This window comes from Cnephaeus nilssonii (assembly GCF_951640355.1).
Source record: "Cnephaeus nilssonii genome assembly, chromosome: 22".
NCBI classification, from domain to species: domain Eukaryota; kingdom Metazoa; phylum Chordata; class Mammalia; order Chiroptera; family Vespertilionidae; genus Cnephaeus; species Cnephaeus nilssonii.
The window spans coordinates 18,199,437-18,225,505 of NC_137093.1; the positions used below are offsets into that span (position 1 = coordinate 18,199,437).

The 26,069-nt window shown below is 47.1% G+C and overlaps 2 protein-coding genes across 8 annotated transcripts in view; one reads left to right on the forward strand and one right to left on the reverse strand.

Moving 5' to 3' along the window:
* TMEM45B (transmembrane protein 45B) overlaps positions 1-24,811 on the forward strand; it is a 37,158-nt gene extending 12,347 nt beyond the window's left edge. Inside the window, exons 2-8 of one of the 4 annotated variants that reach the window (XR_013813061.1) lie at positions 15,434-15,630; positions 17,724-17,930; positions 18,979-19,163; positions 19,597-19,742; positions 20,760-21,204; positions 21,976-23,191; positions 24,678-24,811. Coding sequence is in view for 2 of the 4 variants with exons in the window: in XM_079763207.1 (XP_079619333.1) it covers positions 15,450-15,630; positions 17,724-17,930; positions 18,979-19,163; positions 19,597-19,742; positions 20,760-20,871 (831 nt within the window). In the remaining 2 variants the exon portion in view is untranslated. Of the gene's footprint in view, positions 1-10,075; positions 12,164-15,433; positions 15,631-17,723; positions 17,931-18,978; positions 19,164-19,596; positions 19,743-20,759; positions 21,707-21,975; positions 23,192-24,677 lie in introns of those variants that run through there. The other 3 variants (XR_013813062.1, XM_079763208.1, XM_079763207.1) reach the window with 3 other exon arrangements.
* A 400-nt stretch (positions 24,812-25,211) lies between these two features.
* NFRKB (nuclear factor related to kappaB binding protein) overlaps positions 25,212-26,069 on the reverse strand; it is a 28,169-nt gene continuing 27,311 nt past the window's right edge. For all 4 annotated transcript variants that reach the window (XM_079763206.1, XM_079763205.1, XM_079763204.1 and 1 more), the window contains exons 26-27: positions 25,456-25,591; positions 25,212-25,343 (exon numbers count right to left, since the gene is read on the reverse strand). In XM_079763206.1, the coding sequence (XP_079619332.1) occupies positions 25,218-25,343; positions 25,456-25,591 (262 nt within the window). In that variant the 3' untranslated portion in view covers positions 25,212-25,217. The remainder of the gene's footprint in view (positions 25,344-25,455; positions 25,592-26,069) is intronic.

Below are 26,069 nucleotides of genomic sequence, written 5' to 3' on the forward strand. Positions count from 1 at the left end.
CTTAGAGGATCTACCTCAATTATCAGATTGACTGTCTCAGACCCCGATGCTTGTGTTCCTGTCACCCTTATTTTACTTACTAGTGGCCCCAAAGTGTAAGAGTAGTGATGCTGGCTATTCGGACATGCCAAAGAGAAGCCAGGAAGTGCTTCCTTTAAGTGAAGAGGTGAGTAGTAGAGTACAAGAGGATATTTTAAGAGAGACCACATTGACATTATTTATTACAGTATATTTTTATATTTACTCTAATGTTGTTGTTAGTCTCTTACTGTGCCTAATTTATAAAATTTATTATAGGATAGGAAAAAAATATAGTATATATAGGTTTGGGTACTAACCATGGTTTTAAGTATCCATTAGGGGTCTTGGATTGTATCCCCTGCAGATACGGAGAGACTACTATATATGAAATGCAAAGGGGAGTGGGCTACATCCATGTGGCTATTAGTCAATGAAATATTTTTTTTAAATTTTGTATTGATTTTATTTTTTTCAATATTTCAATAAATTTTATTGAGAACAGTTTTATATTTACAGAAAAACTGTGAAGATAGTGCAGAGAATTCTCATTCATACCACTCACAGTTTCCCCTATTATTAACATCTTACTAGTATGGTACATTTTTCACAGTTAATGAACCAGTATTGATATGTTAGTATTAACTAAAGCCCATATCTTACTTGGATTTAATTAATTTTTTTTCAATTAATTTCTTTTTAATTATAAATTTGAGTCCTTTAACATACTTCATGATTTCTTATTTTTTACTTTGCTTCTATTGCTTCTACCACTTATAATTTCTTATTCTTTTAAAAATTTTTTAATTTTTTAAATAAATCTTTATTGTTCAGATTATTACAGGTGTTCCTCTCCCCCCTCCCCCCGATAGCTCCCCTCCACCTGATTCCCCACCCCACCCCATGCCCTTAACCCCGCCACTGTCTTCATCTATAGGTGTAAGATTTTTGTCCAATCTCTTCCTGCACCCCTCAGGCCCCCTTCCCCCTGATAATTGTCCGTCCCCTCCCTTTCTATGTCCCTGATTCTATTATATTCACCAGTCCATTCTGTTCTTCAGATTTTTTATTCACTTGATTTTTAGATTCACTTGTTGGTAGGTATGTATTTGATGTCTTTTTGTTGTTCATAATTTTTACCTTTACCTTTTTTTTCTTCTTCCTCTTCTTAAAGAATACCCTTCAGCATTTCATGTAATCCTGGTTTGGTGGTGATGAACTCCTTTAGCTTTTTCTTATCTGTGAAGCTCTTCGTCTGACCTTCAATTCTGAATGATAGCTTTGCTGGGTAGAGTAATCTTGGTTATAGGTTCTTGCTGTTCATCACTTTGAATATTTCTTGCCACTCCCATCTGGCCTGCATAGTTTCTGTTGAGAAATCAGCTGACAGTTGTATGGGTACTCCCTTATAGGTAACTAACTGTTTTTCTCTTGCTGCTTTCAAGATTCTCTCTTTGTCTTTTGCCCTTGGCATTTTAATTATGATGTGTCTTGGTGTGGTCCTCTTTGGATTCCTCTTGTTTGGGGTTCTGTGCGCTTCCTGAACTTGTAAGTCTATTTCTTTCACCAGGTGGGGGAAGTTTTCAGTCATTATTTCTTCAAATAGGTTTTTAGTATCTTGCTCTCTCTCTTCTTTTGGCACCCCAAAATTTCGGATGTTGGTACGCTTAAAGCCGTCCCAGAGGCTCCTTATGCTATCCTCACACTTTTGGATTTTTCTTTCTTTCCGCCTCTCTGGTTGGGTGTATTTTGCTTCCTCATATTTCAGATCTTTGGTTTGACTCTTCGGGTACGGTGATCTACAGTTGAGTGGCTGTATATTCTTTATTTCAGACAGTGTATGCATAATTTCTGACTGGTCCTTTTCCATTTTTTTGGTATTCTCATTAAGGTCCTTGAAGGTCTCTTCAAGTTTCTCAGCGGTTTTTAGAAGATTCTTGAATAACCTTATAAATGTGGTTCTGAACACTGTGTCGTCCATTAGTTTACTTTCCTCTATCTCTTCTATTCGTGACATACTTCGGTGTCTCCGCATTTTGGCTGCCTCCCTGTGTTGATGGAGTGGCTTTGTGTGGTCAGTGACCTATAGGGGCTGGTAGCTCAGCTTCCCCAATCACCCTAGGTGGTCGCTCTTGGTACACCCCTTTGTGGGCTGAGTGCAAAGTCTTGGTGTAGTTAAAAGCCTTGATTGCTGTTGGTACACTGGGAGGAATTGACCTCCAGGCCAATTGGCTGTGAGGATCTGCTGTGTCTATAATGGAAGCACTGCTGCGCTGGAGACACGCTTGTGGTACAGGGCCTGTTTGAGTGGGGCTTTGGTGCTCACTGAGTCTGCCTCCCGAATGTGTCACTTATGGATGTGCGGAGTTGAAATCTGGTGCCTCACACTGACCACTAGGTGCATTGGCTTCTGAATCTCCAATGGGGTGCAGTTCAGCTGCTGTCTGAGGCTTCCCTGCAGGAGCTACAGTGAGAACTGCCGTCCTCTCCTCCCTGCTTGGAGCTTGGAGGCCTTGGAGCTGTCTGTACCGGGTTGCAAGTTTACTAGTTTAAACTCAGTTTTTCAGCGTTTGTGCCCTGATTGCGCCCGTCTCTTTCGGTCTAGTTGTAGAGGTTCCGCTCAGCCAGCTTTCCCGTGGTTCTGGATGATAGACGTTCTGTCTTTTAGTTGTAGTTTTGGAAATTGTTGTGGACGGCAGCAGCCCAGATGTTTATCTATATTGGCATTCTTTGTATTGATTTTAGAGAGAGAGAGAGAGAGAAACATTGATGAAAAACATCAATCGGTTGCCTCCCACACGCACCCTGACCGGAGATCGAACCTGGGTATGTGCCCTGACTGGGAAATGAACCCTCACCTTTGGCGTATGGGTCATTGCTCCAACCACACCAGCCAGGGCAATCAATGAAATATTTTAAATTCTATGGTGGTACAGTCAGATTTACATTGTAGGTAGATGACTGTGGCTGCAGAAGTGGAAAGATTGATGGGCAACAGGACTTAGAAGCATTGCAGTAGTCCAAGCAAAAGACACTATGAGCCTAAGTGAAATAATTGTAGGAACAGAAAGGAAAGAGGGAACACCAGCAAATGTGGAGAAATGAAATAAGCAGAGTTTTTTTAGTCTCTTGGGGGAAAAGGGACCCTGGAAGGCAGAGTGAGGGACAAAGAGGAGTCTAGGGTGACCCCCAGGATTCTGGCTTTAAGAGTGACTGGATGTTAAGCCATTGCCCAAGTTTGGGATACAGAAAAGCCAGTTTGGTGGGGAAGGAAAATGAGTTCCGTTTGGAACATGTTGACATGAAGGTGACTGAGAAGTATCTGTGTGTTTATGTGTGTGCCTGTCTGTTCGGCAGGTTAGATTCAGGAGTCTGAAACTTAGAGAAGAGCTCAGGGGTAGAGATAGTTATGGGAGTCATCAGCATGCAACTGTTAATGGAGCCATGGGTGTGTATGAATTCTTATAAGACAAAGACATAGAAGAATGGGCCAGAGACAGCTCATGTTTAAAGAGGCAGACAAAAGAAGAGGACTCCTTAAAAGGGAGGAAGGAGATTATGGAAGATGAAGAGAACCAGGAGAGAATAGTGTCATGAAAGCCAAAAGGAGTAGATCATTTCAAAGATAAGTGACTAGTTGACCCTGTTGACTACAAAGTAGTGTCAAAAAAAAAAGAGAGGTCTACTAAGATAATGTTTTAAAGATTTCCATTGAATGAAACAATATGAAGTGAACTCGGGTTTTGAGGGAAGTGATGTGTTCTCAAAAACTCATCTATGGGAAATAGAAGGAGGAGCTTGCACGTGACAAGAGCTGTTGAGTGGAGTAGAAGGCCCAGCATCCACCTTGTTCACTGATGTAAGTGCTGAACAAGTTCCCTGGTAGTAGAGAAAGTAGGAAAAATATACTAAACTTTTCCCCTTTTTGCTTAAAAAATAAGCCAACCTTGCCTGGCCGGTGTGGGTCAATGGTTGAGTGTCAACCTATGAACCAGGAGGTCATGGTTCGATTCCCGGTCAGGGCACATGCCCAGGTTGCGGGCTCGATCCCCAGTGTGGGGCGTGCAGGAGGCAGCCAATCAATGATTCTCTATCATCATTGATGTTTCTCTCTCTCTCTTCCTGTCCCTTCCTCTCTGAATTCAATAAAAATATTTTTTTTCTAAAAATATGTAAAAATATGAGCCAACCTTTCAAGTTCAGAGATGCCTCCTTCAGTCTAATGCATGCTGAAGTGACTGCTGGTGACTGCTTCTTTGTTGGTAGAATCCATAACCTTTGTTCCATTCTTCCCCCACCCTGACTAAACTTGTTCTAATTTCTTTTCCTTTTTCACTTCATTCATTTGTGTAATGTGTTAGGAACAAAGGAAGAAAGGTATTTTAGAACCAGGAAATGCCATGGAGATTACCTCTTCCAAACTACCCCTTTAACACACAAGGACATTATGATCCTGAGAGGTTACATATCTTGCTCAAGGTCACAGAGTGAGCTCATAGCAGAACTTGGACTAGAACCCAGGTCTTCTAACTCAGAGGCCGGTGTTCTTTATTAGATCTTGAGAAGTGAATTTCAGTCTTTAAGATTCCAGCCATAGCCAGTTTGGCTCAGTAGATAAAGCACCAGCCCGCCAACTAAAGGGTCCAGGGTTCGATTCCGGTCAAGAGCACATACCTCAGTTGCAGGCTTGATCCCTGGCCCTGGTTGGGGCACATGTGGGAGGCAAACAATCAATGTGTCTCTCTCACATCGATGTTTCTCTCTGTCTCTCCCCCTCCCTTCCACTCTCTCTAAAAATCAATGGTAAAATATTCTTGGGTGAGGATTAACAAAACAACAACAAAAAAAAGATTCCAATGAGACTGGCTAATGTTCATGACAGTTTGAAAGACGCAATCAAGAAGGGCCCAGCTCAAATGCCAGACTCCTCTGTGACGGCCTCTCAGAGTGTCTGGTGAGTTTATTCTCCCGTGTCCACAAGGACTGCTATCAGCATATCCCATGACACGCACTGTTTCACAAGTATATAGCACCCTACTAGATTATAAACTTGAGTGTAGGGCCCATTTCTTATTCCTGTTATTATTTCCTCAGCACCCAACACAGAGTCTCGTATTTAATAAGCTCCCATGGGAAATAGAAAGGTAAAGGCAGGAATGAGACCATCCTTTGCATAGGAACCAAACTGAGCTAGGAGGCAAATGAGCTCTTGTTCATGGTAATTTTGCTCAATAGCACCGTGAGCTCGTGCCAGAACGAGGTTCACACTGTTATTCTGGTCTTGCACCTGCAGAGCAAATAACAATGATGGTAGTCGCTGTCAATTCGGAGACAGGGATGGACTAGGCCCGCGGTCGGCAAACTGCGGCTCGCGAGCCACATGCGGCTCTTTGGCCCCTTGAGTGTGGCTCTTCCACAAAATACCCCGGCCTGGGCGAGTCTATTTTGAAGAAGTGGCGTGAGAAGAAATTTTAAATTTTAAAAATTTGGCTCTCAAAAGAAATGTCCATCGTTGTCCTGTTGATATTTGGCTCTGTTGGCTAATGAGTTTGCCCACCACTGGACTAGGCTATCGCCACACCCGCCAATGGGCAGCGGAGGGCAGCCAACACGGTCCCTGTGTGTCCCTGCCTCCTGTTACTAAGCAGCTCACAGAGGAAGGAGGGTGTTGCCCTGGTTGTTTGCAGAGGAACAGAAAGCTGAGTCAGGCAGGGTTGGTTGTATTCCAAAGTACACTCAGACTGGAAACCAGGTGAGTGTTTCTGTGGGGAGGACAGGGTCAGGGAGTATAAAGATCAGGTTCTGCAGTAAAATGCTCTATTCTCCCCAGAATCTACTTCCCTACTGATCAATACACATCCCACTCGCCAGGATTAGAACAGCAACACACACACACACACACACACACACACCCCTTTGGGGGAGGTCAGCTATGAAAAGCAAGGGGCAGCAGCCTTAGTGCAATACGTATACTTCTCCTGACAGACGCCCAGGCTTCTCCCCTGTGAATTGTGGGAACAGGTTTAAGAACGCCAGAGACGAGAGGAAACCGGCATTTATTAAAAACGTACTCTAGCCCTAGCCGTTTGGCTCAGTGGATGGAGCATCATCGGCCTGTGGACTCAAGGGTCCCAGGTTCGATTCCGGTCAAGGGCACATGCATGGGTTGCAGGCTCAATCCCCAGTAGGAGGCATGCAGGAGGCAGCCAATCAATGATTCTCTCTCATCATTGATGTTTCTCTTTCTCTCCCTCTCCCTTCCTCTCTGAAATCAATAAAAATATATATTTTTTCAAAAACTTACTCTAGTTAGCAGCAGACGTTTTCAGTTAATCCTCACAAGATCCCTCTGAGGTAGGTGCTAACGTCCCTGTTTTAGAAAGAGGGGTCCTGAGATGCAGAGGTTGGGGAACTGGGCAAAGGTCGCAGCAGTAGAAGTGGCAAGACCAGAACTGCACGTGGGTTTGCCACTCCGAAGGTCGTGTTCTTTCCATGATGGGACCACATCTCCCCTTAAAGGGAAGGTTAGGAGCCCCGTTTCCTTTAGGTCGCGAGCTACATGTGGCTCTTTGGCCCCTTGAGTGTGGTTCTTCCACAAAATACCACGGCCTGGGCGAGTCTATTTTGAAGAAGTGGCGTTAGAAGAAGTTTAAGTTTAAAAAATGTGGCTCTCAAAAGAAATTTCAATCGTTGTACTGTTGATATTTGGCTCTGTTGACTAATGAGTTTGCTGACCACTGCTTTAGGGAAATCTAAGAACTAGCATACACCTGACCAATATAACACTTGACTTACATCTTCCCCAGTTCAACCTTCCTCTGGCCCGTTTGTGGTTGGTTTAATCCCTTCCCAGAGACTCTAGGGCAGGAAGGACCACAGTGCCTGGTTGATTTGACTTTTAAGTATACTGTTTGCACATTCCCAAACTAAGCCCACCTCGAGGTTTCAAGCATCCCTCCCTGGGAGAGAACGACCTGGTCCTGGTGAAGCTGGGGATGTTTGGGTGAGGAGCAGGAGTGCCAAGCACAGCTGTGACGTGTGAATGACTGGTCTGGCTCGTTCTTTTTCATGGTTGCGTAATATTCCAAGGTGAAGGTAACCCATCATGAAGTCAAAGCTGTGAGTGGAACTAAGCAGAGTTCCAGGTGCTCTGTGATAGGTGGTAGTCCACACCGTTTGCATCCTGCCATCACTAATTGGGAGCAGTCGGCTTCAGCTCTTCCTCCTGCTGTGAAAGCCACACCCTTAGCCCTCCTCATGCCCAGGCAGAAAACCAAATCCACTCTTTGCTCCTTCTTCTTGATCCTCGGACTCATCTAGATACATCCCTTCCTTTACTATTCCTACTTTCCCCATCGAAAGGGAAAATAGGGACTTTATTTAAAAAAAAAAAAAGGGTGCCATTATCAAGTTTTTTAAAAATATATTTGTATTGATTTCAGAGAGGAAGGAAGGAAGGAAGAGGGAGAGAGAGATGGAAACATCAATGATGAGAGAGAATCATTGATTGGCTTCCTTCCAAACACCCCACACTGGGGATGGAGCCCACAACCGGGGCATGTGCCCTGATCAGCAATCAAACCGTGACCTCCTGGTTCATAGGTCGATGCTCAACCACTGAGTGCTGGCCAGGCTCAAGTTTTATTTTTAACTCCAGGCGAGTGGCATCAACCATGATCTCTCCTCCCCACCATCTCCTCTCTCTACTTCTGTGCTTTTCCTTCCTCGCTCCCACTCTTCCTCACTCTTCCTTTTTTTTTCTTTCTGACACCATCAGTTTGTCTTCAGTTTCACTTACCTTACATGAAAGAGACAGAGAGAGAATGTAGATAGGGAAAATGGTTGAAAACAAGGAGAACAAGGAAACACAAGTCAGACTTCTTCCTGAAATTAAGTTCCTTTCCCAGCGATCTCTTTAGATGTGAAATGAAAAGTTGACCACAGCACTAGCCTTCTCGGTGGCCAGCCTTCGCTTACAGCTACTACCTGTCCAAAATGTCCAATCCCCCCGTCATGCTCACTATCTATCTCATGTGATATCAAAAAAAGAGTAAATATATTAAAATGTAAAAGGAGACTTGTCTTTGCGGAAGCACTTTCTGATGTTTTCCTACCTGTGGGTTTTCCTTAGAATAATACATTTTAGAGTGTAAGGCCCACACCAGTCTGTGTATACTAGGGAGCTCATTCCTTCAATGTTTACTTTTTTTAATTTAAATATTTTTTAAAATTATTTCTTAAAGCTAGAATTCTCAGGGACTTAAACCTATTTGAATGTTGTTATCCAAATTATTAGAAGTCTAAATTTTTTAAAGTTTATTTTTATTGTTGGGGCACTATTACAGATGTCCCCATTTTCCCCCCTTCCACCCAGCCCCTGCCCTACCCTCCCCTCTGGCCATCACTCCACTGTTGTCTGTGTCTGTGGGTTATGTATATATGTTCTTTGGCTAATCCCTTCACCTTCTTTCATCCAGTTCCCACTTTTCAACCCTCCCCCCACCTCTGACAGCTGTCAGTCTGTTTCATGTATCCATGTCTCTGTTTCTATTTAGTTTGTCAGTTTATTTTGTTCATTAGATTACACGGGTAAATGAGATCATACGGTATTTTTCTTTTGCTGACTGGCTTATTTCACTTAGCGTAATACTCTCCAGGTCCATCCATGCTGTCACAAAGGGTAAGATGCCTTCATTTTTGCAGCCATGTAGTATTCCATTGTGTAAATGTACCACAGATTTTTTATCCACTCATCTGCTGGTGGGCACCCCCCTAATTCGATAGAAGTCTAAGTTTTTGGTTTTTATGTGAGGTCAGTTATTGCCTTGTGCTTCCTCATAAAGACTGACCTATCTTATATCTCTACCATATGTTCTGTAATGTAGCTAATCTAATAAACTAAGCAAATAATTTGTTAATGGAAGAAATCTACCTCCTCCCTTTCTCTCCCCTATCAAATCAAGCTACTCAGCCTTCCAAGAAGCCTAAGTAAATTCATAAGTAGTTTCTACAGACGTGCGGCAGGCCCTACTGATATAAATTTCAATCAGGGAGAAGGGGAGGGTGGGCCCAGGTATGGACACAGAGGCAGATAAGGACTCGGCCTGCATTTGGGGTACTGCTCTCAGAAGAATGGAGAAGGGCAGGGAGCACTGACAAAGCTGATTTTTTCTGCACTTCTGGCTAGAAAAACAAAGGTGTATAACAGGCCTGATCTTGAAAGGGGCCTGTTTTACATATTAAATAAAAATGGAGAATTGTTTTATGTTAATTACAAAAATTAACTCAAAATGGACCCTAGGCTTAAGTGTAGAATGCAAAAGTAGAAAACTTCTAGAACATAACATAGAAAACCTAGATGAAGTTGGGTATGGTGATCCTTTTTAGATACAACAACAAAGACATGATCTATGAAAAAAAAAATGATAAGTTAGACTTAATTTTTACATACATTTTTTAATTGATTTCAGAGATGACGAGAGAGGGAGAGATAGAAACATCTATGATGAGAATCATTGATTGGCTGCCTCCTGCACACACACCCCGCCCCCCCCCCCCCCCCCCCCCCGCACTGGGGATCGAGCACACAACGCTGGCATGTGCCTCAACTGGGAATCAAACCATGACCTCCTGGTTCATAGGTTGATGCTCAACCACTGAGCCATGCCAGCCGGGCTAGACTTTACTTAAAATTACATTTTCTCCTCTGCAAAAGACAAAATCAAGACAGAATACAAGCCATAGATTGACAGAAAATATTTACAAAAGACACATCTGTAAAGGACTGTTATCCAAAATAAACAACTCTTAAAATTTAATAAGAAAACAACCTGATTTAAAAACAAGCTAAAGACCTTAACAAACACTTTATCAAATAAGATATCCAATAAGCCTATGAAGAGACTAGAGGTCCGGTGCATGAAATTTGTGCACAGGTAGGGTCCCTAGGCCTGGCTGGTGATCGGCCGATCTGTGGGGTAACTGGCGGGGCAATCAGGGGTCCTTGCACCTGCCTTGACTGGCCTGGCACTGCCCACTCACCGGCACCGCCCCCACCCCCACCCCCGCCTCCACCAGTCGGGGCCTGAAGGCTGGGGGCAGCTTCTGCATTAAGCGTCTGCCCCCTGGTAGTCAGTGCGCGTCATAGCGACTGGTCGTTCCACTGCATATTAGGGTTTTATATAGATAGATGCTCCACATCAGATGACATTAGGGAAATGCAAATTAAAACAATGAGATACCATTACACAACTATTAGAATGGCCAAAATCCAGAACACGGACACCACCACAGGCTGGTGAGAATGTGGAGCAACAGGAACTCTCGTCCGTTGCTGGTGGGAATGAAAGTGGTGCAGCCACTTTGGAAGACAGTATGTTCTACAGAACATACTCTTACCCTCTAACCCAGTAATCTCACTGCTTGGTGCTTACCTAAAGGAGATAAAAACTTATGTCCACACAAAATCCTGCACACAGATGTTTATAATAGCTTTATTCATACTTGCCAATTCTTGGAAGCAACCAAGATGTCTTTCAGTAGGTGAATAAATAAACTGTGGTACATCCAGACAATAGAATTTTTTTTGTGTATTAATCCTCACTGGAGGATATTTCTTCCATTGATTTTAGAGAGAGTGAAAGTGAAGGAGGAGGAGGAGAGAGGAGAGAGAGAAACATTGATGTGAGAGAGCCACAGTTGGTTGCCTCCTGCACACACCCCAACAGGGGTGGGGAACCTGCAATCCAGGTACGTGCCCTTGACCGGAATCGAACCCTTCAGTTTGTGGGCCGACGCTCTAACCCACTGAGCCATGCCATCCAGGGCTAGAATATTATTTAGTACTAAAAGTATATAAGCTATCAAGCCATAAAAAAAAAAACAACACATGGGAGAAACTTAAATGCATGTTTACCAAGAGAGGAACCAATTTGAAGAGGCTACAAGACTGTATGATTCCAAGTACAGTCAAACATGGGTTCTCGAATGTCTCCCATCTCCCACAACTCAGTTCTCCACCAAGTTGTTCATGGAAAAAATGTCTCGGTTAGCTTCAGTTCTCAGCCTGACAACCCTTTCATGCCGATACATCAGCATGACAAAAAGCATCTCTCAGGAGAGAATGTGCCAGTATGAGTCAGTTTACCACTAACATCTCAGGAAATTGTGCATGAGTGTGTGTGTGTGTGTTGCTTTTGTTGCTGGAAAAATAGACAATTGGCATTCATCCCACAAATATTGGAGTGCTTACATACTATGTGTCAGACCCTGTGTGAGTACGGAGCTACCTGCAATAACAAAGCAGATCAAGTCCCTACTTTCACAGAACTTACATTCTAGTGGACAACATAGATGCTAAAAAAAAAAAAAAAGGATCAATACGTACTACAGATAGTGATTCATTAAAGAAATTTAGAAGTATATATGGATTGAAAGTGGGACACATCTGCTACTTTGCATAAAATAGGGAATAAAGAAACATCTGAGCAGAGACCCCAGTAAAGTGAAGGAGAAAAGAGTCGGCTCTCTGTGGGAAAACTGGTCTAGAAAGAACAGCTAGTGCACAGCCCGGAAGCAGGAGTGGGTGGTACTTGTTGAAGCAATAGAGGGGGACCCTGTGTTGAAGAGATAGAGCGGGAGGCAAGATCAAAGAGAGAGCTCAGGTCACGTGGAGCCCTGGTAAGGACTTTGGATTTCCAGAGCCATAATAATGTAGCTAATGATTTCAATCAATGTGTGTAATGTAACGCCTGTGAAGTGAAGGGGAGAGGCTGTAAGAGGGCTCCAGGAAGTTGACAGAGAATGCCCGACAACAGTAAATTAACAGATGGCCGTGTGCACAAATTAACTAGAACGATGGAGGTAATTACCAGAAGAAGAAAAAAAAACCAGAAAGAATTCAAAGTGGTTTATGGTGGGAGGCGGGAACATGGGGCTGCTGTTTTTCATTGTAAAACTTAAAATACTATTTGACACTTTAAAAACTGTAAGCGTTTTTTAGAAGCTTGTGGAAGCGCTTGATGAAGGGTGGAAACCTCAACTGCAAAAGTATCAGGCGCAAACCAGTCCTGACGATGTAGCCAGTGTTGGGGACGGCAGGGTTGGAGTAGGCTGTGCAGACCGAGGTGCTCTATCTTCCTAAGTGGTATGTTCAGATCTCCATCAACTGCTATTTTTCTCCCACCCTACATTGCTTTAGGTCACCAGCCAGGCCGCAAAAAAAAAAAAAAAAGGCACTTTCCTTCTGAATAAGTTCTGTGTAACTCATCATGTTGCTCCCATAGCCTATGCTACTGTAACCAGGATAAAAGAAACCAGGCCTGAAATTTTGTGTGGAATAAGGTGGTGCTGATGTAACTATTTTGACTTTTACTGAATTTGAATCATGTTGACCATATTTATGTTAGAGCTGCATCAAATCTCTAATTTTTCAAATTATATTCCAATTAGGTGAAAATGATACTGTGCATTCGTTTGCATGTCTTTAATTCCAGTGAGATTCCTTATCGGTGTGTTATTTGTGAATTGTGTTCGTGTCTTTGCCCGTTCTTCTATGGCAGTGGTCGGCAAACTCATTAGTCAACAGAGCCAAATATCAACAGTATAAGGATTGAAATTTCTTTTGAGAGCCATATTTTTTTAACTTAAACTTCTTCTAACGCCACTTCTTCAAAATAGACTCGCCCAGGCCGTGGTATTTTGTGGAAGAGCCATACTCAAGGGGCCAAAGAGCAGCATGTGGCTCTCGAGCCGCGGTTTGCCGACCACTGTTCTATGGTATGCTCCTCGTTAATTAGTAAAGGCTATGGAAGGGAATATTGTGATGAGGAAACAGCTATTTGGAGTTCATTCCCAGGGTCTAGACATTTAGACAAGACCTGAGCTGAGGACTCCCACCCCAAGTTCTGGCTTTGCTTCTCCTGGGGTGCCTTTTAAAATAACTATTCCGGCCAGCCGGCGTGGCCCAGTGGTTGAGCATCAACCTATGAACTAAGAGGTCACAGTTCAATTCTCAGTCAGGGCACATGCCTGGGTTGCAGGCTCAATCCCCAGTGTGGGGCGTGCAGGAGGTAGCCGATCAATGATTCTCTCATCATGGATGTTTCTCTCTCCCTTCCTCTCTGAAATCAATTAAATATATAATATATATATATATATATATATATATATATATATATATTATAAATTTTTTTTTTAAATAAAATAGGGAGTCTCTGTTTGGGGGGCTCAGGCAGCTGTGCTGTAGGTGCCACCTTTAGAGGCTCCCTTTCCCTGAGACTTTACAGCCATTCGAGGCGAAATGGCTCCAGACTAGAAAGGAGCGGGCGGAGGCTGTGCAGGGGCTACGGGAGCACAGCTGCCTGCAGGGAAGGACGTGGGAGGCCCACTGAGTCGCTGGGCCTTTGCTTTCTCCCTTTGCTGTGGCACTCACTGCCTACCGCAAAGATAAACGTGTCTTCTCTTTGGAGAAGGAGCATCTGTGTTGCTGGTGGAAGTGGGGCCCTTGTGGAGTCGTGAGAAAAAGCAGAGACCCACAAGGGAGGGTGAGGTTTGGTGGTAAGAGTTATTTGGGTGAAAATAGAAGGCCCCAATGTCCCATTTGTCTGTCCCAATATAGAAAATCGGGGCCAGGAAGTAGGGCCAATGTCCAGAGAGTCTGTGCCATGTTAAAGCTAGGCCAGGCCAGCCTTCCGCACCGTCAGCGAGCTTAGTTCTTGTTCTGGCTGCAATCAGGTGCGGTGCTGCTGGATCCAGGCTCCCATCTGGAGCCAGCGTTTGAAGTCGTCCCGCCGTCCCCATCAGCCATGCTGCTAAGGCCACATGGTTGCTAAGGAGAGAACATGCAAATCAACAGGATGATTGCATATTCCCTGAGTATATATTTTTATTGATTTCAGAGAGGAAGAGAGAGATAGAAACATCAATGATGAGAGAGAATCATTGATCGGCTGCCTCCTGCAAGCTCCACACTGGGGATCCAGCCACAACCCAGGCATGTGCCCTGACCAGGAATCGAACTGTGACCTCCTGGTTCATAGGTCAAGGCTCAACCACTGAGCCACGCCGGCCAGGCATCCCTGGGATTGTATTATCTTGGGCTTGGGGAGGACCAGGTGCTTTTTCTAAATAACTGACCAACTTCCGAAGCTTTCACAGGCCTCTGATGGGCCCACCCCGATCAATGATGCTGGCTAGACTGACAAGCCTCTATGGTCAAGCACCTCCCCGTGGGCCATTTTGACTTCTATTTCACGTGTGCTTACCTCCCCCTGGCCCCCCAGACAATCCGGGCCCTGAGGGGGAAGGCAGGGGTGTTAATCCTTGGTGGGGCAGTACTGTGATCGCCTGGTGAAACTGCAAGCTGTGTCCGATTCAGCTCCCCAGCCCTTTAAGCTCAACGGTATTTGATTCCCTTTGCTTCCTTTATTAATATCGACACTGCTGTCTGCAGACGCTCAGCTTCTCAGCTGCAGAAAGACCGGGTCGAGCACGCACCTCCACATGGACATGTTCCACGAGCTGAACCGTGACGCCGTTGAAACAGTGTCTTATTGCTTGTTTCAAACGCTGGACCAGTCTCTCAGCAAAACAGTCCTCAGACATTGTTGGCCTCATACTGAATTCCAGAAACGTTGCTTTGAATGCTTAAAAAGAAAATGTGTGCTGAATGTGGACGTAGCTTTCCTCGAGTTGTTGGTTCAGTGTTTTTCTCCTGGTGCAGTGGTCGGCAAACTGTGGCTCTGTTGCCTAATGAGTTTGCCGACCACTGTCCTGGTGGACCTAAGTTTATTCAGCTAATAATCATTTTGCATGATTTGTTGCAATGAAATATATAAAAACCCACGCATGAAGGGCAAGGGGCGGCCCCCTTCCCTGCCATGCCCCGTTTCCCTGGACGAGGGGCGCTCTGCACCAACCAGGTCCCACTGCACGCTGAGGGCCACCAGGGCGGGGGACCGGAGGCCACCTGAGGCTCCTCAGCCTGGGCAGGACGCTGACAGGCGGTCGGTCATAACCCCACAGATGGTAGCTTCGCCCCACTGGCTTGCCTTCTCGTGTTTTGATCTATAAAGTACCAGTGTCCATGACTATTTTTCTTACTCCCTCCTTTACGTTTAGGAAGACTTTTCTACCCTGAGATCAATTAATATTTACCTATCCTCCGTTTCCCCTCTCCCCCTCCCCGCCCCCCTGCTATTTACCAACATTGTTCAAACCTCAGGGTCAGCATGTAACTGCTCAGCGGACAAGATGTTGGTGACACGGTGACAGGACAGACTTACTTGATGAGAATGAGTGGGCCCTTCTCCATACTGCTTGTGACTTGGACTCCTCAGTCATATGTTGCATTTCCTGCCAAGATTCCCATTTGTTTTCCTCCTCCAGCCACCTGACAGCTGCCCCTGTGTTTCAGGTGACCCAGGGCCCCGATGGCAAACTTCAAGGGCCACGCTCTCCCGGGGAGCTTCTTCCTGATCGTTGGGCTGTGGTGGTCAGTGAAGTACCCACTGAAGTATTTTCACCAAAAGGGGAAAAGAGGCCAACTGAGTCATAATTATGAGCGTCTGGAGATCATTGAGGCCGCCATCAGAACTTTATTCCCCGTCATTGGTAAGGATGGGGACTGCGTGGTCCAGGGGATCTCCCATCACACCCAGAGCCTTCAGCCCCCCTCTGGACCCTGTGGATGGACGGCTCCACGGGCAGAGAGAACAGAACGGGCTGTCAATGGGCCACTAAACATTTCACCGCAACACCTGCTGTGCACCCAACTTCGTAGTATCAACAGTGAATAGTGCCTGGCATCTCAGTGCACTGTGAGAAAGTACCAAATAAATACATCCTTTGCCCTAGAACAGTGGTCGGCAAACCGCGGCTCGCGAGCCACATGCGGCTCTTTGGCCCCTTGAGTGTTCTAACGCCACTTCTTCAAAATAGACTCGTCCAGGCCGAAAACCGACTTCTGCGCATGGGCCACGAAGTTTCAATCTCACTGTACGTGCGCGCCCGCACGTGGTATTTTGTGGAAGAGCCACACTCAAGGGGCCAAAGAGCCGCATGTGGCTCGCGAGCCGCGGTTTGCCGACCACTGCCCTAGAAAGACATGGTTGTAGGAAGAGAAGACATACTTTATGAAAAGGGCAAAACACCAAAATAGAAAAAGAACAAATTAAGAGAGTAAGCTCACGAGTTATAAGAAAAGACTAAATGGAGTTTTAGAAAAATCTTTTTTCCCAACTGTCTCTCCTCCAGAATCTCAAGAGTAAACCCCTACTCATTGGCGTATCCTCCACCCCCAAACCTCAAGCAGGTAGCGAGAGGAGTGTTATGCTTGGGGCTAGTAAGAGGCAGCGGAAGAGACGGAAAGAAGCCCGCAGAGGCTGTGAGAGGGATCTTCCTTTATGGTGCCCTTCCCTACAAGATTCGCCCACTTCCTCCTCACTATTCCACTCTGCTGGTGGCACAGGAAGAATGAGTGGTATCAATGAGGGACCTTATTCGGCAATGGCATTTGCCACTCACCATCTCTGGCCTCGTTTCCTGGGCGCAGCTGCAGCCATGCCAGCGGCTTCTCTGGGAGCTGGCACAGGAACACAGCTTTGTTTCCTGGTCCGGCTGGACTTGCCCATTCACCAGCCACTCGGGCATCAGAAAGGCTTTCTCATCTTTCTGGAGCCGAGAAGTAAACAGGGACCATATGGCTGAAATGGTATTGGCCTAAACAAAGCTAAAAAGCTGTGTCTGGGTGAAAACAACTCATTCACCAACGATTTCCTGAGTTCTCACCTCACTCTGTGCCAGGAACTCGCCGTTCTAGATAAGGGGGTACAGTGGGGAACTACAGCTAGTCTCCAGCTCTGATAGGACTTCCCTTTCCTGGGTTGTTTTCACCCACTCCTGGATCCTTTATGCATACATTCAGACAGGGGCTGGGTTCGGGGAAACAATGTTGGGGAGCAGGGTCCCGAATGTGTCATGGAGGAGTTACTGTAGCCCCAAGAACATTCTGGGCACCAGGCATAAAGGCAAAGCTTTCGCCTTCCAAGCAGGTGACAGGAGGAGGGAGGAGAACCGAGACCCACACTGAGGCACAGCTTAGCCACCTGGCCGTCTCTAAAGCTTGTCTCTCCTGGGACACAGTATGGGAGAAACCCCAAGGTGACGTGTAGGACACTGAAACCTAAAGCTATGGGAAGGAGCCGAGACCACAGAGCCCACTCCATGCCTCGAAGCGCCCCTGGGAGCGGCCTCCCTCCCTTGGGCGTGCACAAGTATCTCCATCACCAGTGTCTGCTCAGATTCTATTATTTCCAACCGAACGGTTTCCTTCCAGGATCTCTTTCCCTGCTCCCTTGGCACAGGGAGCCCCAGGACTAAGTTATCTGCCACACTCGCACGGAGGTGACAATGCCTTCCCTCCATCTCAGCTCCCAGACAAGTTTCCTGTGCACTGTGCTGCGTTTCTACGGCTGCTGCTCCTCCCTCCACGTGCCCCCGTCCAAGGAACAGCAACTAAGACACGACATCTACATAGGTTCCTCAGCAAAGACCTCACTTTAGACTGAAGTAGCAGAGTAGGGCACTAAGCCGCAGGCCGTCACCCACATCCTGACTTCAGTCCTGACTTGGGGTTATTTTTGGCTTGTCTCCAGCTGTCTTAGAGTCACTCTCCCCTCCTCATTTCCATCCTCATTTCCCTGCAGGGATCCTAGCAGAGCAGTTTGTTCCGGATGGGCCCCACCTCCACCTGTACTCGGAAAATGAGTGGATCAAGCTGATGAATTGGCAACACAGCACCATGTACCTGTTCTTCGCAATCTCAGGAATCACGGACATGCTCACCTATCTCGTCAGTCACGTGCCCTTGGGGGTTGACAGACTGGTGATGGCTGTGGCAGCGTTCAACGAAGGTAACTTAGTGGTAAGGATGGGAAAAGGGAAGAAACTGACAAGCTGTGGTTAGGAGGGATTTGGGCACAGGACACCAGAGCTATCACAAATATAACACCCTTCCCCAGAAAAATCCAAATCTCTGGACTTCAACAACCGAGCAGGCTTAGTCCTATGCTCTGATGGCATAGGTGACATATTCCTTAAAGAACCCACGAAAGGCCCGGCCACTGAGGTTCAGTGGTTGAGCATCGGCCTATGAACCAGGAGGTCATGGTTCAATTACCGGTCAGGGCACATGCCTGGGTTGTGGGCTCAATCTCCAGTGGGGGACTTGCAGGAGGCAGCCATTCAATGATTCTCTCTCATCACTGATGTTTCTCCCTCTCTCTCTCCTTCATCTCTGAAATAAAAAGACCCACACAGAGCTAGGCAAACCTCCCAACGTAGCTCGATGTTAAATGGGTCCTTAAAAAAAAGCATCCTGTAATCCAACAACCTCACTGACTTTTGTTATTTCAGGAAGAGTTTAAAAAAGGTGCATGAGGGCAAAACCGAATTTCAAGTGAACACACACACAATATGTCACCAATCAGCAATATTTCACTTACCCATCCTGTATTGAACCCTACCATCAACTCTAAAAAGATAGAGATATATCCTTTGCTGCTTATAGCCACTTTACACACAATTTTTAAAAAAAAATATAGTCTTATTGATTTCAGAGAGAGGGGGAGAGGGATAGAAACATCAGTGATGAGAATCATAGATCGGCTGCCTCCTGCATGTCCTCTACTGGGGATTGAGCCCGCAACCCAGGCATGTGCCCTGACCAGGAATTGAACCGTGACCTTCTGGTTCATAGGTTGACACTCAACCACTGAGCCACGCCGGCTGGGGCAGCACACACACAGATTTCATCTGCCTATTGCTTGTCCTGTAATGTTCTATAAACGGACTTCCTATGGGCAGAAGACCCTGGCTGAGGACATTCTGTAATGGGGCGTGCAGGGTGAATGCTGACGTAGAAACGGGCATCTCTGACGGCCGTGCCTGGCTCTGGGGCAGGTTTCCTCTTCTACCACCATGTCCACAACCGGCCGCCACTGGACCAGTACATCCACTCGCTGCTGCTGTGCGCTGTGTTTGGAGGGGCTCTCAGCATCTTTTTGGAGGTGATCCTTCGGGACAACATTGTGCTGGAACTTTTCCGAACCACGCTCGTTCTTCTTCAAGGCACCTGGTTCTGGCAGGTAATTATTCAAACACTGCTCCTAACACTGTATGGACTGAGAGGCCCCACGGAGCGTGTCCAGGTGAAGTCTGACATGCCACGTGGGTGGACTTAGATGGCCGCCCCTGGACCTGGGAGCTTTACCCATGAATAGCCTGCTGATACGTTAAGCAGAGTCTATGGAGCGTACACAGTGAGCAGATTAACTATTTCCCCATCCGCCCACCCCAGTGGAGGTACTGATACCATCTACAGGCTCCACTTGCTAAACTGTCCACCTGAAATTTGGTTGGAAATAAGCCTTCACTAAAACCAGAATGAACCCAGCCATTCTCCTGTGCAAAACGTCTTTCCACGCTAAGGCAGGCTTGGGGAATGCGGTCCGAATGCCTTTGGTAACCACAGGAAGGAGGCAACTAATGACAGGCCGTCTTCTCTGTGTGACCCACCAGATTGGGTTTGTGCTGTTCCCGCCCTTCGGAGGCCCGCAGTGGGACCAGGAAGATCACGCGAACCTCATGTTCATCACCATGTGCTTCTGCTGGCACTACCTGGCTGCGCTCTGCGTCGTGGGCGTCAACTACTCTCTTGTTCACTGGTACGACCCCGAGACTTCTGTCAAGGTTTTCCTTCCTTACCAACCCCCTGCACCATTTTTAATTCCAGGGACCCCTTTCCCAACTAACTCCTACCACTTAACAAGTACCAGCTAAATGCTGAGTCCTGTGCTAGGTGCTCTAGACCAGCTGTCGCCAACCGGTGGTCCCTGAGGTCCGAAAGGTTGGCGACCGCTGCTCTAGACTATGAATGAGGGTGATGGGGCTCTGAGAAGGTTAAGGGCCTGGTCATCGTAACCTGGGGCAGACCCAGGCTGCAGAGGCAGATCTGACAGAGCTCAGGCCTGTGCTGTGACAGAAAACACTCGGAATGCACCGGCCTGCAGTCCTGCTCTGTCCCTGCTCATTCCGAGCCCATCGCCTATTTCCCAGAGGCCTTGTGACAATCAGATAAGACACCACGCAGCTGAAGTGCTCTTCCGAGATTACAGCGAACAGTTCCCAGGCAGGGGAAGCACTTCATGCACTGCCCAATTTAATCCTTATCACTTCGTGAAATATGTAATGTTTCACAGACGGGAAAACCAAGGCTTCAAAAGACTAATGTGATCAAGGTCGCCCAACGAGCAAATGGCAGAGCTCCAGTCTTTAACCACAGTGCCAGAGTGGCTGTGGGCACACGGCATTAGCTGTTGTCTTAGCTGCCCCTATCTCTGTCCCTGGCTCCTGATTTCCCCACCACAGCAGATACACTTCACCCAGAAAGACTTCCACGCAGACCAAACAGAACGCAACTCAAGGACACAGTTTCCACTCGTTCTCCTGCCTGGTCAGTGCAATAATAAGAAGGGGGGCAGGAGACCAAAGTTTAGTCTCAATTACAACATTAACTATTAAATACTATTAATCACGATCCCTTTATCTACCCATGAATACTGAGAAGTCACAATATTTAAGAAAGTAAATGCTTTAAGAACCATTAGATGCCTTCACATCCTTCAGTGAAGGAATAGGGAGTTTGGGGGCTGATTTCATTTGTTACTGTTTCTCTATTACAGCCTTCTGACCCGGCTCAAGAGGCGCAGAGAAGGAGAAATCATTGGCATTCAGAAGCTGACGTCAGAACCTACTTACCAGAAGGCCCTCCTGAATGGCTCCGATGAGGAATGAGAAGGGGCCATCGGTCACAAACGGGGCGGACGTGTCCCCTTGAGCAGGACTAGCTGAGTGGCACAGGCATAGCTCATTTCCGTGTTAATGCTTGCTTTGGTCTGCCCTTAAGGTGCTCTATATCTGCACCTTCTGATTTAATGGCTGAAGACTGTGTTGGCGCGGTATCCTTCATAAAGAAAAATGAAGCAAGCCTTTACGTCTCAGAGAGAAGAGAAATCAGAGACTCTGAAGTGTCAGAACGGCATGTAGCCTCATTGACGAATCCAGGATCTGAATCCAGCCAAACGCACTGCTGTTGATGACTTAGCCCTTTTCCTCCCAAGAAAGCAGGTACTTTCTTATTAGGAAGTGAGTGAATGACAGTGCCTTTCTTTTAGAGATTCAAGTGTAGCAAGTATTTTTAGAAAGTAGTAATCGACAAGTTTTGGTGTTTACACATCACTTGTTAACATCTCTTAACTAATCGTGACACTTCAGAGTACTGCAATACCACTGTTGGTAAGTGACAAAGTTGGGCCAAAGGTGAATTTTATTTTTAAAATCAGGAAGCTAGTTAGTGGCCCAGATGAGAGCTGGAACTCAGATGGTCTGACTCCTCAAAAGTGCCCTCATGAGAGGATGCTGACAGGAAAGCTGTACCGTGAGGGAGAGAGAATGTCAGGTCAGGGAAGGCCTTGACTTTAAATACAGCTGAAAGCAAAGGACAAGAATCCCGCAAAGGATCTGAAGCTGGAACTGGTAATACAATCTTGATACTTTAGTCTTGGTTCTGTGTTTTTTTTTTTAAGCTTCCTTCAACAAGGGCTTATTAAACATCTACTTTGCACCAGGACTGGAATGGTTGTACGGATTAACTAAGTATGTGCCCAGCAAGGAATTCAGTCTAATGGGGAACTATGCAGGCAGTTCATACGGGGTGACTGGTGCCATGATGGTAAGTGAAACCACCATGAGACAAAGGAGGGAGGAGCTTGCCCATAGAAAAGGCACATTCTAGGCAGAGAGAAAAGAACATGAATGGATAAAAGCGGGTTAGGACAAATTTGAAAGGGCTTACCGTATAGACCAAGTAGTACCATTCAATTGTTTGGCACTTTTCAGACTCTGAAATATAGCATCTTATTGGTTTCTCACGACCACCTATGCTGGAAATACATTCGTTCTTCCGGAGTTGAGCGGTCTAAGGTTACTATGTTGTAGAACCAGATTTCAGGAGGACTCCAGCCAGCCTGTCTCTCGCCTTTCCCCTCTGCTACGTCACACAAATGCAGTGACCGTTCCCGTGGAGCACTGGGGGTCATTTCCCCGGGAGAAACGCTACGCTCAGCACCTCCCTTGCTCAGCCAGCACTTAGAGCTGGAGGCACAGCTTCCAGAAGAATGAGCTCCTTGAAAACTCGGATTTAATACTGAGAGGCGAACCCATGGGTACCCTTTCAGGATCCACTTTGGTTTGCCTGCTGAATAAAACCCAACATCCTTCAATGAGTACTAGAGGACCCATTATTGGCAATTAATGTAAAACTTGTCCTTCCCTCGGGGATTGGAGATGGGAAGAAGGAACCTACTCTGGGTCTTACTTTCAAAGCAACGCTCTCCATTTGGAATTAAAGGGAGTGAGGCAGGAGACTTCAGGGAAATGTGGTATTTCCTCCAGAGCAGGCGTCCTCAAACTACGGCCCGCGGGCCACATGCGGGTGTTTTTGCCGTTTTGTTTTTTTACTTCAAAATAAGATATGTGCAGTGTGCATAGGAATTTGTTCATAGTTTTTTTTTTAAACTATAGTCCGGCCCTCCAACGGTCTGAGGGACAGTGAACTGGCCCCCTGTTTAGAAAGTTTGAGGACCCCTGTTCCAGAGTGAGAGTGAGGGGTGAGGATCAAATATAAAACATCCAAGTTTATTCTAATGCTCCTCCCAGCATGGCTGGGACCCCGTCACAGAAGTGATCACTGCTAACATGAACATTCCTGGCTACAGTACAAACCCCTCACAACGCTACGCACCAAATCCAGTCTTAGACACACGGTCGGAATAATTTTGCCAACTTCTGTCCACCAGAGGCTCAAAGACTCAAGGCCGCCACAGGTCCTTCTGGAATTGTCCCCCCACACACCCCCGGAGCCACCACCTCTCTCATGGCCCCAGGACCCGTTTGGTGCAAATGCTGGTGACGTCACCTGAACAACTCCAAGAGGGGGTTTCCGGTGTGTACTCCACCGACAGGCTGGCCAGGACCCATCTCACTTCCCGGGGCTGTCATACACTGTTCCCCTCGGATGTCAAAGTCTGCAGCCACTAAGGAGACGAGCGGTCAGGTGACTTCAGTCAATAACAGGGTGGGGTGGGGTTGGGGCTGAATGCCAGAACGCCTTTTATGAAATCATTTATTAAATAAATTCAGAGGAAGTTTATTTTAACCAGTAGTAAACACCCAAGACAGGATTCCTCAAATTTCTACCTGTTTCTCACTTAGAGCCTGTCACATGAACTTTCCATATGAAATGTGACTCCAGGGAGTAATGACATGCAAATACCAAAGTATTATGAAACAGCAGGTGCAGCCGCCTTTACTCGGAGGAACAGTCTGTCTCCTCACCGCAGTCCCACCTCTGGCCATTTCCCATCCATTTCTGTCCAGCTCTCCACTCCCCTCAAGAGCTCAGTCCCGCCTCGGCCGGTTCACCTGTTCTCTGTAATCCAGACTTACCACCCTCAGCTCTGGACCGTCCCCAAGTCTCACCACAACACATCACGGCCACTCCCTTCTTAGGAAGGCAGCAGGAAGGGCACCTGACTGAGAATCCGAAGACTGGACTTACACCTTGGTTCTCTTTAACTCCAGCTGAAACGCACATTTTCTCCCAGTTAAAACAGGGTAACTGTTTCACAGAACTTCCTTAGGAATCCAATGAGATGCCTGTACAACCACGGTGTCACCACCAAACCATCGAAAGGTGTCTGCCCCCCAACAACTTGCCCGATCCCTCCGCTCCCACCCAGCAAGCCCCTCTGAAGCAGGCCATTCCCACTCCCTCCGACCCACTTCCGCACGCAGACTCTATAAAGTATCATCGCTACACTTCAACAGGTTAAAATACCTTTTTAGTCATCCGTATCCTTTCAAGAGTTAGGGAAGCTCTGGCCCTGCAGAAAAGCTTTGCTCCAACACAGAAGAGGCACATATTCTTACCAACCAGTGCTTTCGTTAAAGCATCATGCCCAGCTCTCTGCCTATAGCTTGGTGGGGCTGAGAACTAGCCAACAGCCAGGATTAAATAACTTGTATACCTACACTCACCTTTGGGTTGGTGCTATCCAGCAGGGACACCCATCTCTACTCTGGAATAAAAGTCAGCAAAGTTTTACTTAACCACATACAAAGTATTTTAGACTTGCGGGCCATGTGGCATCTATTCAGTTCTGCTTCTATTCGAACTGAAAGCGGCCATAGATAATACATAAACGAATGGGCCTGGGCTGTGTTCCAATAAAACTTTATTTACAAAAATGGGAAGCCAGCCTACGGGCAGTGGCTTGCTGACTCTTGTTCTGGAGCAAAGCAGAATGTAGAGTCTCTGAACTGAAATACAGCTTGTGCTGCAAGAGCAGCGTCCCTGCTGGCATCCACCTGCTGTGCCCACCGGCCTGGGCGTGTGTGAACAGGCTTGATGAGGACAGCCAGCAGGGAGAGAACAGACCACAGCCAGGATCCTGACACCCCACCTTAAGAGGCAGTGCCAAACTAGTCCCATTTCGGAGAACCCACACAATCTCACTTCCTGTTTTTTTTTCCCATCTTAGAGCCTCTCCATGGAGTTATCAAGTCAGCCACCAACTTACTAGAATCCTGCCATTCTCACATTCTGGTCAAAAGAATTGAATCCGTTTAGGGGGCTAACGCCCAGGTTTCTATTTGACAAAGATGTACAATAGGCTCTTAAAAAAAATAAGTTACATAAAAATTTCTGGAGACAAAACTATCCAGACCACTCGTCACGGAGAAGACCACAAGCTGAGAGGTACGAGCCACATACAGAATCAGCACAGTCGCTGTCTGCGCTCCCCCCTGTAAGCCCGCTCTCGGGGAGCTTGGCTTGTGTGACCCACTGACCTCACACAGTCCTGAGAGAAGCCTCCCTGGGTCGGTACACAACAGACCTGGAGCGAGCCTTCCTCAGTGTCCTCCTCGGGGGGGGGTGGCAGCAGATGGCAGCCCTGTGGCCGCCAGCCCACCACTGGCCTGCCTGAGACAGGAGCTCAGAGGGAGGAGGGCCCTCCCTGCTCCCTGTCGGCCTGCAGGGCGGAGCAGGCCTGGGCTTTGATGGAAGCGGCTTCTCAGAGTCACTGCTGTTCAGGTGCCTGCTTAGGAGACGGAGCTGTGGTCACAACAACAGTGGAGACCGCTTTGGAGGAAGTCGAGGCTGTTCCCTGTTGGAGATGGGACGCGGGGACAGTCTGGATGCGCACCTGTTGGCAAAGGGAACGTCTGGTCAGCAGCCTGCAAATAGGCTCAGCGGCTGGGAACAGCCAGCAAAGGAAAGGAGAACCTGGTGTGGCCCGCAGTGCGCCCTGGCCTCACCTGGGTGGCCTGGCCCTGCTGCTGGAGCTGCTGCAGCTGCTGGGCAGTGAGGAAGCTCACAGGCTTGTTGCCAGCAATGAGCTTGGTGCCCGCTGGCATGGTGGTGAGGATGATGTTGCGGCCCAACCCACCGAGGCTGTGGACGAAAAGCAGGACAGGGCATTAGCTCCCGCCAGAAGCAGGCCACGCACGGAAGGAAACCAGGGGGTCTGGGGCCCCTGAAAATCCCAGCATTCTGGACTGAAGTGGAAACTAGCGGATGAGACCACGTTTGTTCCACCTTCTATGCTTCCCACGGCAAGCCCAAGACCCCCAGTGCTTTGGCTAAAATGACCCTGATATCCAGACCTTGGTCAGCAGGAGTAATGAACAAGGCCCCAGGGAGGCGTGCACTTTTGTCAAGAATCCCCTGCCCCACACAGCTGCCTTGAGACCATCAGAATGATCCCATCACACCCTTTCTCCCTGGCCCATTTCAGTCAGGGCCACGGAAGCCCAGGCTCCAACAAGCCCTCCTCCTCTGACCACACCACCGGGCTCAAACGTGAGGCCTTCCCAGCAGCCGCAGTCCACACTGCTGCCTGAGCCATGTCAGTGATGGCACTGCCTGTCCC